General features: G+C 36.2%; 1 protein-coding gene across 5 annotated transcripts in view; it reads left to right on the forward strand.

Annotated features, from left to right (window-relative positions):
- slc39a11 (solute carrier family 39, member 11) overlaps positions 1–15,066 on the forward strand; it is a 185,976-nt gene that overhangs the window by 79,566 nt on the left and 91,344 nt on the right. For 4 of the 5 annotated variants that reach the window (XM_088599740.1, XM_088599742.1, XM_088599745.1 and 1 more), the window contains one exon: positions 492–630. In XM_088599740.1, coding sequence (XP_088455866.1) covers positions 492–630 — 139 coding nt within the window. The remainder of the gene's footprint in view (positions 1–491; positions 631–15,066) is intronic. The other variant, XM_088599741.1, reaches the window with a different exon arrangement.

The following is a 15,066-nucleotide window of genomic DNA, read 5'->3' on the forward strand; positions in this document are numbered from 1 at the left end:
CTTGTTCCTTTGCAGCCTACGCATGCTGACGCAGCTCCCCACCTGAACTATATTCAGCTATGACTGGGTTTCTCAAAGTGGTTACGTAAATTGGCTGAGTAACACTGAGGTAGAAGAGGCATGTATGGGATGCCGTCAATGATGAACACTCCCCTCTTCCAATCAGTGCTGAACCTCCAGTCTGGGATGTGTTGCCCTTGCTTGGCTTAGAGGTAGGCTGGTTGAAGGAGTCTGCCTACACATCCTCAATCTCTTCATTTGAAATCGCCAGTTCCTAATTGAGAGATGAAATCAAAATTTTTATTATCCCCTTCCTTGCAAACTGACAGTTTTACTGGATGGATAATCGATCCAGTTCTCACCAATAATGCTGAGACTTCAGGCACCCGGCAAAACAAAGGGGGGTGCTGTTTCGTGAGATAAAGAGAATGTTTTTGTTGAGTCTTCGAAGTTTTGTTTGAGAGCCTCTCTAAAATCTTTCCTTTTTTCAGGGTATTGGAGAAGACCCTCACTCGGCCCTGATCTCAAATCGGGACTCTAAACCTCTCAAAGAGAAGGAAGACTCAGCCTGCCTTCACTCAGACTCTCAGGAGCTCTCCATCAGGATAGGTAGAAGTGGCCTCCATTCAGGCAAGCATCCTGTCATATACCAACTCACTTGCGACACACACCCCCTAGGAACAAAATGGGGTCAATGGTCTTCAGATCAGCTGCTGCATTTGGCTTATCTGACTTGGCAAAGCAACAATGTGTCCATTTCTTTCATGATATCCTCAGCAGCAGCTTCTGTTTTTCTTTGATGGCTCACTTCACTCTCATTGTCTGTTTCTTCTGTTTACAATCCAGCTAATCACAGGGGTTTTTCTGCTTTTTGATTCTCTCTCTCTTCTGTGGGTCTCATCTGGAGTTAAGTGGGCAACTTAGATACATGGTGAGAGAGACAATACACGATATACAGTAGAATTCAGATTATTTGCTCCAGAAAATCAGCAAGAGGAGTAGTTTTCATGATATATGAAACAGATATATTAAAGGTAAATGTAAACAAAAACAACACCACAAGCAATAAAATAAACATTTATTAGATGCATAAATGCATATGAATAAACAGATGAATATATATGTTGAGAAAAATTTTGGTGGGTAGGATTATTGGTTGCTCAAAATAGATCATATTATAAAATATTTTTTAAGCTCATTTTAAGGTTACAAAAAGGCATCTGGAATGGAATATGCTTACCTCTGGCCTCCAGTTATGTTATTTATTGTGTTAATAAGAGCGAATGTGTTGGGGTGCTTAGCTGTTCGATGATCACATTACAGTATATAGGAGGCAGAGTAATAGATAGGCCAGTTGCATGGCCCATGACAAATGTGATGCAATTAACTGCAATTATCACTTTTGGTCTGAGCCAGTCTCAGATTAAAAATATATGATGAAAAACTGGACCTTTCCATACAGGCAAAAACCAACATTATCATATGAACTGTGCACATCTAAGGCTTTTTATATTAGAATATATATGGGATTTAAATAGCATGCAAAATCTTCACATCTTCACACATGAAAACATAAAAATAAAAAACAATAATGTGCCTATGGGGGAATTCATTTCTTATGACACAGGTGGTGCGGGGCCCTTTACGAAAAGAGTAGATGAGGAAGAGCTGTCAGTAATTCTCATAGGAATATGTCAGTGCCTTTGACTGATGTTACACAAGATCATTTAAATGTTCTTTTAGAACTGACATTGCTAAGGTTATTACTTCATAGTACGCTTATGTAGAATCATGTATTTCCTGTTTTATAATTATAAGTTTTCCCATTTGAAGATACCCATGCAGAGCTACTATATACAGTGTCTTGAAGCTTTGTATTGCTGTCTTGGTTAAAACCCATATTTTGAACCATGTTATCTTTATTCCTGGGTGACTTCTTGGCTTTATTTCTGTGGCTTCCTACTTATGGTAGAAAATGAATGAAAACTGCGTTTAAACCATGTGGTAATCTCCCATTTTTTCTTTTGAAAGGAATGTGGCAAAATGTTTTTCACATCATTAAAATGTTGAGATTTTGCTAAGGCTCTGTCTGGACAGAAAATGGAGAAAAAAATGTCACAACACCAAAATACTTTAAAAGATGTCCCTTGAATGTCAGGTGTCATGCCTTGATAATGGTTCATGCATCTGATTAACCATGTGGGGACAGATTGTTTACGATTACATGGCGTTTTAGCTTATTAATCTTCCTCCATTTAAAACATTAATATGTACACTTTAAAACAGCAGCCTGCACGGGGGGCCCATGACATTCATGCCTATAAACAGTTTTTGACATTTTTGCTTTTTTAACAGTAGGTCCATAGATAAGGTAAAAAAGAAAGCACAGAGAGATAGGAATTCTAAGATCATGTCTGTTCTGTGGTTTATTTGTAACTGATATCAGAACAAAGAATATAACATCAGAAAAAATAAAGAAATAAAAAGAAAAAATGGGAACCTGCAGGTTTGATTTGAGTAATGATGGGAATTGAACAGGACTGGTGCTGTGATCTATATAGTGGTCAAGTAACATCATGTTTGTACTTGCTGTATATACAGTAGTATCTGTTTAATTCCATAAAGGGGAAAATAAGAACGCAAGGGCAGAGACTCGTCTATTAGAAGTGTATCGAACAGCTATAGTCGACAAGGGGATATAGAGCCTACACACAGCTTCGCATTCAGATTCAAATTAGGATTTATGCCCAGTTAAGGAAGGGCACTTGGACGTTGGGGATTAATTCAGTCATGAAATTGCTTTTTCACTGTGCCCTATTTGGAATTAAAGACTGCAAAAACTGTCCATAATTCTTGTTCAAGCAGCTAACACTCTCCGGTTAACTGTATTTTCATTCTATTTTTTTCAACAAGATTACGTTAACCTAAATCAAAATAAATTACGTACTAAAAAAGAGCTCCATTTGGATGCCTTACATGAAATAGAATCAGAATGTTAAACGAGCCGCTATAGTTATTTATCCCAGAATACATTTAAAGAACTCTGGACAATCGTTAAATACATTGTTACCCTTTTAAATGAGTTAGCACCAGTTCTTCTTCATACCAGCTTTGTAACTTTGAGATGTTAAAATCATTAATGGTACAATTTCTTTCTCAGCCATCACTGAAAACAAAAATATACAGTAATACTGTATACTGTATATCAGCTATATCTCTGCTACTTGTACAGTGTGGTATATGATTGTGGATGATGAGTTTTGCCTGCTTCCATGCTGTGTAATCACTGTCATTGAAAACTGACTAGCTAATGTAATAGCAATTAAAATACTTATTTATAGGCCTGAGATAAAACATAGATTTTTTGTTGTTAGATGTCAAGCCCTTTCAACAGAGAGTTTTTATCTCTCAGATGAAGAAGATTAATAATTCTTTTCATCATACTGTAGGTATTCTTTTATTCATTTTATATTTGGTTTTTAGACAGGTCTTATCCCACTCCCCCCATCCTGTCATGGCGTGCATTCCTCAGAAACATGCACTTGTCAACGCGATCTACCAAGTCCAATCTCGGATGTGCTGAAGACTTAGCACTTGACTGGTGGAGTAATATACCCTTCGCTGACACTGAAAGGCTTACAGGAGCCCAACCAATCACAGGCATTGCTGGTAAATGGCAGCCCAAGGGGACTCTTAAGACATTCAAGCGTATCTGTCCCTGGTGGTGTAAGGCCAATTAAGCACTTTTGCCCAGGAAATATTGGTCACGGTTAGCAAATTACGTGACCTAGGCTGAAACTGGAAATGTCTGAAAGTCTGTGGGGCTCAACCTGCACTCTGAATGGCAACTCTTACTGTATACTTTCTGAGACACCTACTGTAGGAGCCAATAGTTGATGAAAAAAGGAATGAGTGCTTTAATAGCCCAGTGTTTAATACATGAAACTGCCATTGATAGCCTTAAAATCTATTTTTAGTTGGACCTTTCAATTTGAAAGATAGATGACTAGTGGAGAGTTATTGTGTGCAAAAGAAATACCAGCATCCTCACATAGTTTATAGAGTCTTGTTAACACCTTTCCCCTGGACAACTAATTACCTTTACTCTCATCTCATTGCACAAAATGGTGAAACCATTTTTTACTCACACAAAAACATGTCATTCAGCTCTTTTTGCATCCATTTAACAGCTGGAGTCTTTTCAATGCATTGCTTCTAGGATGCTGTGTATCCTTAACACAAGCCCACTATACTATCCTATTAACTCACAATACAACATTTATTAAGTTTAACCTATAACTCATTCAACTATCAGCTGTACATGCAGCAAAAGAGACATTGGTGTGGAGCTGCACCTGTGTTATGTGATTTCCAGGTTTAAGTAAACTTCATCAGATTTTTGGTTCCACTACTACTTTGGCTTCATCTTGAAATGTTTGTTTTTTCTTGCTTCGTTACAATAATCCATTTCTCCTTTGTTGTTTGTCACTTAGTGTTCTGGTGATTTTTTTCTCTTTTCTTGGAGGACAATCAGGCAATGATCCTCAAAACAGTTGCTTGTTTTCCAAATTGTCTAACCATTTAAAAAAAAACTGACACAGATCAACCCTCCCTGAACAGCTTTCCTTGGAACACACGCCTGGCTCTTTGAGAACAGGAACACTGTTATTTGTTACAGAAATGTGTAGTGCCAAACAGTACTGCAAAGGTGTCAGGATGCAATGATCGTCTTTTAAAAAAATAGCTCTGGTTCCTTTCACCTCAGCTGTTTGAAGCATGGAAGCAGATGAGACATGATTTGTTTGCATGCCTCAAAAGATCACATATTTTGTTTTTAGATGGGATGAAAGAAAAATCCCCAAACCATACTCAAGCTAAAATGAGACTAAATTGTCTGATCAACAGTACAGGTATCTTCCTCTTGAATCATGGGTCCATAAGATCAATTGTGGACTAGAGCGCCTTCTTTGTGGAGTTTGCATGTTTTCACATGTTCACATAACTTCTCTCTGAGTGTTTCCCAGTTTATTGTTAGTTTATTTGGCTGATGCTATTTTTCAAAGTGACGTTATGCTCATTCCTCACAGTCCAGTCAGTACAGGAATGGATAATGTCAGTAGTTCTGACTGAAACATTGTCGGACAGAGAACAAGAACAGAAGGAAGACTACACATAATATGGGGATGTTTATTTTATATTGAAGCTGGTTTTGTCATTGTTCCCTATTTCCACTCAGGAGGGGAATACCAGCACACCCAGAATGATAAGGTATTCTGTTTGTTCATCCATATTATTGAATTCCTTTCAAATTTATTATTTTTATTTAGTTTTGTTTCTTTTTTGACCAATTAATGTACGCAGTCACTATTTTATTTTTTAATAACTTTTTTACACCACCTTAAGACATTTGATTATAAAAGGCACATCTTAAAACGAAATTTGTAGTCAGGCATGCCCTGTTTGAATTCAGTATTTTGTGAACTTTTAAAACTGTATCACTGATGAGCAAGTATACAGTATATCAGTAAGCTAATTATTACTTTACTGAGCCAGCAGCTAATGAATAAAAGTCTGTTTGAAAGTGTTTAATCAGAACTTCACCCTTATCTGAAGAATGTATTGTTAAACTCATACTTTGAAATCTACATCATAGTGCCCATGTGTGATTGCTGCAGGACTGCTCCAGGCAGTTTCCATCTTCAGAGACTTGTCATTCTTCTCTTAATTGGCTCTGTGATCTGTTAATCCAGGGCATAGTGTACATACCGTGAGGCTGAATAGAGCTTTATAACTGCACATTACACTTTCACTGTACCATGTTAACTTTGATTAGATCTGCTACCAGGTTTGCTTCTCAATTCTCCGAGAATTGCCTGGTTTTATTAAAAGTTAAATTTATTGTAAGTTGTACCTCAACCGTAACACACCTCTATAATTTTTGTTAGTCTATAAAAATGAGACCTACCATTTTTTTAGAAAGTATAAACTTAACCATTTTGGAATCACTGTGTACTTTCAGCTCATGGCCACCAACCCTTTAACCACACACGGGGGAAGAGACAGGAAATGTAGGCAGACTCCTCTGACTTAATCAAACTTTGAACTTATTATCTTTTAACATAGAGTCTCAGTGCTGATTGGAGGAGAGGCGTGTTCCTTGCAGACAGTCCTGCATGCTTGCAACCACATTGAAGGCTGCAATAGTTGTAATTGCCAGGAGTGATAGCCTTCCATTGTTGGTGCTCAGCTACTTGTGAAAGCTCGGACATATTTGGTATGATAAATATGCGGTATGGCACAGGTTCAAACCTGTGATTCCTGGATCTTACCCAAATAATTTAAATTGAAATGACATTGACTTATCTGTGCAATTGATATGTAGGACTGTTCCACTGCATGGTAAGTTGTCATAATTAAAAAAAATAGCATACCATGGTAAACTATTCTTTTCTTATGGGCATTGTTTGTACGTGCATGTGCAAGGACTTGCGTGGACTTAAATTAATACTAAACACAAACTTTTTAACTCTGGCTTTAGACTGTAATTGTCGTGAAGTGGAATCCTGCCCTTTTGTGTTCTTTTAGAATGGCTTCCCTTTTGTGTGACGATCACTGATTGAGTGCAATTTGCTGGAGACAATGACACCCAATTCATCAGTTTTTTGTTTGCCTTATTACTGTTATGGGGGCTTTTCTTGGCAGGAGTGAATGACAATCAGACTGATTGCTGCTATTTAGAATACTGGCTGTGATATCACGAAGAGATACAGCACAGCATAATCAGCATGGCCCTTGTATGAGTCCTGCCATTTCTGGCAGTCTATAGAGGGAGCTTAACATTAATTTATCATATCCAAGACATATTTTGTTTTCCATTTATTATTTTTTAAATTTTAGTGTTACATTATTATATTGATAATTAATTCTTTCAACAGAAAGATTTAACACAAAGCTGATTTCCTTTCCATACATTCCGTTTTTGAAGTTTTGATGTTTAAAGCCATTACAGGTATTTTTAACATTAAACATTCCTCCTTTTGGGGGAAATAACAGATTTTGTCAAAGCAAAAAAAATGACAGAAAATGTAAAGGTTAGGTAGATTTTCAGAAGCAGCTATTGTTAATGCATGCTTTTGTTCTCGTGCTATGTGCAGCATAGCACACCAATTTACAGAACTAGAATGTTCTCTAGGGAGTTAAGCCATGCACATCTTTCTTAGAAGCTCCTGGATTACATTTAGTTTGGTTTGACACCTGTCAAGACAATTTATGCATACTGAAATCAGATGGGATTCTTTCCTTTGTTAGTTGTCTCTCTGTTATTACAGCATCCAGAACTTCACTAAACAGAAATGGGAAAATATTACAGCCACGTGTCCAGCCTATGATGACTCCTGTGTGATCAATTTAACTGTCTTGCTCTTACTCCCTCTCATTAACCTGACCATCTGTTTGATAGAGATCATGCCAACACCAAGGAAAAGAAAAGACAGTCATGCTATTGTCAAAGCATCTTTATTTTCATCTTCTTTATTTGAAAGGGAGAAGGAAATGAAAGTAAAGTAATGTACAAAAATGCATTAAAGAGCACCACAGTATGTACAGTATTTATACAAATATGCATGTGCAGACATTGTGACCCATAAATGAAATTATACTGTATAATATCTTAACACATTTAAAAGAAATAGACAAACGAAAAAAATGTGTTTTCTCTGAGGTTAATGAGTTATTTCCTTTTTTAGAATGTATCTGATAATTTAAGGGATTGCCAGACCTCCAGACCGTCACTTCTCTCCTGATTATGTTGTGCTGAATTTTATGGCTCTTTTAGAAACTGAAGGATAAGAGCAGTGGATTTCCTGGTATCTCCTCCCATGCTGGTTTTTAAAGATGTTTTTGCTTTTATAGTACAGTAACGTGTTTGTGTTTTGTGGTCATGTGATTTGCTGCTAGGTTTCAATTAAGAGATGTTCAGTTAAAAAGCTGTAAATACTATCCACCCATCTATCCGTTCTCTAAATGCGTCTTCAAGTTCAGGGTAGTGAGGAAGCCAGAGACTTTCCTGGTAACCAACAGGCACAAGACAGTGTGCACCCTGGACAGTCTGTCACATACTGTACACGCACTCCAGTTTCAGCCAGTTAAACTACCAGTATTTTATCGGACTGTGGGAGGAAACTGGAGCACCCCAAGGAAACCATCTCCACTCAGATAACACCCCAGATTCAGAGTTGAATTTCAATCCTCTAAGATAGCAGTGCTAACCACTGTGCCACTGTGCTGCCTTGTAAATACTACATAATCAATATGAATAAATTTGTAATATTTAAATATACACATGAAAGTTTACATAGTACACTGTATAAAGTAAAAGGTTTTATTTATAGGAGACACTGTGCTGTTAGCTTCAGCCTTACATAATCTCCTTGGGCAGCACTTCATACCTTAACTGTTTGAAGTCATTTCACATAAACACCTTTTCTCAATAATTAATTATTATTGTAGTTTTATACGCACTAAATAGTAACTTTACAATGCTTTTCCAATACCACAGTGAAAGCAAGCTTTAAATGAGCTTGTCCAGGAGAGCTCTGCTCATTCCAGAAATGGGGAAAATAATAAGGAAAACATTCAATGTTGCAGTGTGGCGATTTCACTTAAATTAATTAAGTGATCCACTTTACAGTCCAATGTACAAGCCAACTATTTATATTCCACCTTCACTTGAATTACCATTTTTCCATTTTTTGCAGAGGAAATACAGCAGATGTAGACTCTGAAGGGACATACCATCCTGTTTTATATATGCAAGAAGAGAGATACTTATATGTAAAATGACATTAATGTATCCCCTTCTTTTTGGCAAGATTTATTTAAATATGAAATATATAAACATGTATATGAATATATAAAGTAAGCTGTTTATTGAATATTAACAAGCAGTGTTCTGTACTTTTCAAATGGTTCTAATCCTGAGACCTGTGGAATCAGAGAGTGTTACCAGCGCTGTTTATTCCACAAGAATAAACAGGCCTACTATACAGTATGTGTCAGCTCACACCTTCAAACACATGAGTACAGTGGCAAGGGCAGCAGTCTGTTCTTGGGCTGCTTCTTTCGCTGCACAATGGACAGACCAATTTATATCTAATAACACTTTTGACATTATGGAAATGGCTCCTGTCAGGCAGACAGATACAGTTCCGGGAGACCCAGACTAATTCTTTTTGTTCCATTGATGTTTCTACCTTTTTCCCTGTGTTTGTACTGCTGAGAGTAGATGTGCTTCTCTTATATTTTTCAATATCGCTGCTGTACAGTTGAAATAAATTGATTATATCCTTGAAGGGGTAAATCTGTATGGATCCTCTTATACCTGGATTGCTCAGTTGTAGTTCTTTTCTTATTTAGGCATTAGAGTACGGCTTTTTGTGATTTGCTATAGAGCAGTCTTGAATCTGAATTGGCAGTGAAATCAAGAATTCAGAAGTTGTGTGCTTCTTTAGCAATATTAGCAATATTCACTTCTCAACTCACTGTTTTACTGTTGCTGTACATCAGATTTTAACTAATGTTTTTTTGTGGAAACACATTTTGACCATTATTTTATTTTTCTTTCCTGTGGTATCCCTTTATGTTTTATTTAGCTGCAGTCATTAGTGCCTGTGTTGCTTATTTTCTACCTAGGGATAAAATGTTTAGACCTTATTGCTATGTTGGAATTAGTAAATTATTATTGAAAGCAAACCCATGATTGGAGGTTTCACATTTTAAATCAGGAGGCTTAGGTGTCAGGTGCTGAGATTCAAACATCCCTCAGTTATTGAATTATTACTGCAAGACTGCAGATGACATCACTTTAAAGCTATTGTTGCAGGTTCCCTTTGATGGGTATTCTGGTCAGAATTTGTATTGTAACATACTGTATGGAATTATTTCTAATAATACCTCAATGAGGGGAAATTGTTCCGTACTTTGCAAGTTGTTCGCAGACCAAATCATTAAACATATTATTTGCTGTTTTAATAACTGTGCTTTCAATCACAGTAACAAGTCTTTTATGGAATGCCACATTGAATACACTAACAGGCTAACCTTTTTGTATTTACTACATTGCTGTTAGTTGCACATTAATTTTTTCTAAAGCTTTTAATCACATTATGGATTAACCAATTAGCCCCTTAATGGTTCTTACTTAAGTAGATTATGTAGAAAGTTGAGGTTGGAAAAAATGTACATAAACAGCACTAATGTATTAAATTGACAAGATGTTTTTTTTTTATTTCATCAAGCTGCAAATACTTCCTTAGGTTAAATGGAAGGTGACATGTCTTCTTTCATTTATACCTCCATGTGTTCTGTTAACAAACATTTAAACAATACTGTACAAAGGACAAGGCATTGGAAAGCTGTTGTAAATTCATAGTAACTGTTTCCTCAGTTGTCCATTATTCATGTAAATTCCTGGGACTCAGGAATCACTTATTTAATTAATGAAACTTTACTCTTGCATCCTGATTCTAATTAGCACACAGTTTTAATGTGCAAAGTGAAAAAGTAGAGCTTTTTGAGTCCTTGTGGGTGTGTGCTGGCAGGCCTGGAGAGAGCCAGGGTGACGTATGAGACTCATTTTAGTTTGAAAAACAAAAGATACAACAGAATCGACAAATACTGGCTCTTTAAGAGCTAAGGGGTGATGTAACCGTGCGATTGCTCAGAACAAAAATATACAAAGTGGATTAATAACACAGAATGCAGGATGGCCTTAAGACGTTGAGAGTGAAGTCAGTATTTTAACAGATCTGAACAGATGTAGCAAAAAGTAATTCTGGGCTTTCATACAGGCTGAGGGATCAGAGTGCTTTTAAAGCCTAACCACATTCTCGTGTGCTGGTCCATTATTCCATCACACCTTCTGACTGCCTCTGCTACCTTAGAGCCAAATTAACTAAAGATTTAGCAGATTTAGCAGTCTGCTCTCCCACTTGCACACATTCATCTATACCAATGACGTTTTCTGAACTGCTGTGACAAACACTGAGCAGAAATGATTGTTTTGTAAATCGTCACTGGTGTAATATAGTATATCTGCCCGTATTTGCTTGTCTATGGAATACTGTATTTTTTTAGTGTACTGTTGCTGGGCAGACAAGATCTTGAAAAGTTATTTGCATCCTGTTCCCAGTAGATTAAATACAATGAAGGTTTTTAGCTTTTAGAAATTCAGGTTACAGGTAATGCTGTGACATGTAATGAATGTGTGTTTAAAAAGCCATGCCTCATGCTGCGATGATAACTGAAATCACTAACCAGTTTTACTCTGGTCTTGTTGCTCTGGAATAAGAAAAGAAACAGGAGTAAACGAGCTTATGCGGGCTGTAGATTTCAACAACGGTTTCAGGCACAGTTACTTGAGGTCCCCAGCCCAGCCAAATCACAGTCCTGACAGAAAAGGTTTCCTGACAATCTGGTTTTGAATGCTTTTGAAAAGGCAGGTGAGTTATGCTTGGAACAGATTTATTGTTCATCATGAGTCATGATGCAAGTAAGACCCAGAGATGTCAGATGAAAGCGATAGATGCAGCATTGTGTCACAGACCTCTGCCTGCAGTATAGTGTTGGGGAAAAAATACATAACAATTACAAGTTATTTGTGTAAGGCATACTTTGTTTAAATTAATAAGAAGTTGAGGTAAATACAGTAGCTTTTAAGAGGTAATGTATTACTTTACATAACTATAAACACACTTCATAGATACTGTACATAAATCACTGTAACTGATGATGTTTTAAAATTATTTCCCCCCATTTTTCTTATTAATATGAGTGTATGATTGAATATGAATATGAGTGCTTTCCCTGCTATATTTTATGCCTTCTTCAGAGACAGATTTAATACCAGTATTTTGTTTTTGACCAAGTCAGCTAGGGACATTACGTGCTCCATAGGCTCCTATGAGGACCTATCATCACCAGACATTATTCATGCTTTCAGAAATTCTAAACTTGTTTTAGACTATTGAGTGGTTTCTATGTGTATATTCTAGCTAAGTTGATGCAGAGTGGGAAGAGAAGTTATAAAGAACGCTTCCACAGGACTGAATTTTGTGTATTTACCAAGCATTTGCATTTTTCTAATATGTGATTTGCTGTCAATTTAAATGAGAGTGACACAGAAGAATCTGTATACTGAATTGTTGTAAACATAAGGTTGAAATTGAATTACATAATGCAAAAAACTTTTCTGATGAGAAGCCCTAAGTGAATATAAATTTCAGCAGTTTCTAATGAGTAAAAGAAATAAACAGGCACTCGTAGTTACAGTACACCATGTTTCCATTAAACATTGGCTGGCAAAATTGAATTCTTATAACTATCGTTCATATTTATGGATATTACAAGGAATAGATCAAGTTTCAAACAGGTAAAGTTAGGCACACAAACCCAAGGGAGGTAGGAGTTTGAGTTTTCAGCTCATCTTCTTGTTTACATTTTTTGTTATCTGCTACAGCATGTTTCATTGAAGTGATTCTAATCAGTTGCAGACATCACATGACTCAAAAGTGCCTGTCTGATGAGTTGTTCTTATGTTTGTAGGAATATAAGAATATAGACTAAATGCAGCTTAAGCAGTAAAGGCCTAAATAATTGGTATACAGTTTTATTAGGAAAATTGTGATGAGCAAAGTCAGTAGAACTGGCAGATATAAGATTATGCTGAGCTCTAGAATTAAATTCAGAGACCTAAAATAATTTTACAGAGAAAGGGAGATGCATTTTTTATTGCACAAAATGCATTTTTTAATCTCAAAGCAGTAGAGAGTTTTTCCTTTTTTACATTTGGAATTGTCAGTCCTTTTGCCAATCCAGTTTTTTTTTACCTCTGTGGTTTGGACTTGCTGGCTGTTAATCAATTCAGTTTATTAGTTTGTTCTCAGTATCTCAGGAGAGGTAAGGACTGTGTAGTGTGTACTCTTTTCCTTTTAAAACACACACTGTCTGAGCCACCTGCTCTTTTTTGCTGTTGGTTTCCCTTAGTACCGTCAGTGAAGATGGCATCAACTGGAGACATAATCCAGCTGTTTGCGAGGTTGGTGTGTTGCTTTTAAGATTGATACTGTATAGGGTATCAGACACCAAGGCTAAAACATCTGTTTTGATTTAAAAATAGAAGGGCAGTAAAATGAGTATGCCATTGATTCCATTGCTAAATTAAATAGATAAAAGCAGAGAAGGAAGAAACATAATGCAAAATATGGATTTCTCAGTGTATTCTGTTCTCTGAAGCCGTGTTTTTAATAATACAGACAGATCAAAGTGCAGAGTGACCCAGAAAAAAAAGGTTTTGCTTCAGTAGCTTTTCAGAATGTTCCCAATTTTGTTTTTTTATACAAATGGAATTTTTTTCCCCAATTTCATCAGTAGTAACTATTTTGAAACATCTTCAAATCACATTGCATGGAGTGCAAAATGTGCAGATAAATGCTACCTGCTTGAAACTATTTAGATTTTTTTCTCATGTAGCAGAACTGGTTAAGGAGTATAAAATATACAGTATTCCTTAACAGATTATACATTGTGCTGACTTTCCCTTGAACAGTTATTTCAAAGTATGAGTTATTTCAAATAACTCATAAGTTATTATTTTGTGGTTTAATTTGTATCTTAGAACTTATTTCCTCACAGTAAGGTTTTTGTACTATCATGAGGTACAGTAGTTTTGGTACAAATGGAAAACCATATCACCAGCATACCCGACCTTTAAAAAAATAGAAAATAAACTTCAGAATTATTTCTTACCATTATTATTTCTACTTTTTTAAAGGAGTTACTTTGGTATTTTATAGGTTTTATTAAGTCAGTGCATGGACAACCGTACCATATGAACCTATTACTGGCATCTGAATAAACAGCATGTTGTCTCAAAGTATTTTTGTCAGCGAGCACTTTCCCCTCATTGTTCATTCAATGTTATGGGTAATTCCCCCAAAAATTGAGGTTTACCACTTTACAGATTGACAGGTGAGAGGTATTCTCTTTGTGACCTTTTCTCACCCATCAAAGACTAAAGAAATATATCTTGAATATCCTGGCTAGAAAATTCAGGTGCAAGTGGACTCACTGTTCTGTCAAATCTGTAAGTGAAACAAAGATGTGAGAGACTGGCAAGATTCTCTTTACTTTAAGGTTCAAGTTCAACCCTCCAAATTTCACAGGTCATTTGGAGAGAAGAGCTAAATGTTATATAAACGATTGCTTTGAAATAGACAAAAGCTTGTGCTTTATTTGCAAAAGAACATTAAGGTTAACTGCATAGTAATATCAATTTCTTCACAATCATTTTACAGGTGCTTCAGTGTAGCAATCAGTATTCCATTTTTTTTTCAGTGGAAAAGAAAGACAGTTCAGCCTGTCCTGGGCTGGAAGCTATTTTAACCCATTGTGTTTTTGTGCAGTACTCAGTCCTGGGTTTTAAAGTACCTCTAATGGAGTCATTTTTTCCTCCCTCATTTTATGTGACTGTTTCAGTCAATGTCTTTTTCATGACTAGTGCCTCGTCAGAGCACTTTATGATGAGTCATAATTCAATTCAGGGAATGGGAAAAGTACAGTAAAGCAGTAATACAAAAAAGCAAAGTGAAGTAACAATTTTAAAAACAATTTTTATCAAGTTAACAAATCACTGATGAAGCACTCAATTCAAACCTCTCCAAATGTCAAGCGCCTAGGTGAAGGTTATTAGCAGTTAAGGCACTGAAAGCCTTAAAATAGTAAAATAGAGGGGAACATGTAAAAATGGAGAACTCAACCCTGTTAAGAGGGAACAGATTGGGGGGATTGGCAGGAAAAGCATATAAATGTTGAAGTTTTGATATTTTAATTCCAGGAGCATGCATTTAAGATTGAAGATTAATAAAAATAGGCCCATATATGTAAGTGGTACACAGTTATTTTTTGAAAATATGAATGCTGATAAGCACCTTCTTAGAACAACATCAATTAAATTGGTAGGTTAAAAAATTGCACTATTTGAACCAAACCCTTATTGTATTGATTGAATTT

This window comes from Lepisosteus platostomus, chromosome 11 (assembly GCF_059453375.1).
Source record: "Lepisosteus platostomus isolate fLepPlt1 chromosome 11, fLepPlt1.hap1, whole genome shotgun sequence".
Lineage (NCBI taxonomy): Eukaryota > Metazoa > Chordata > Actinopteri > Semionotiformes > Lepisosteidae > Lepisosteus > Lepisosteus platostomus.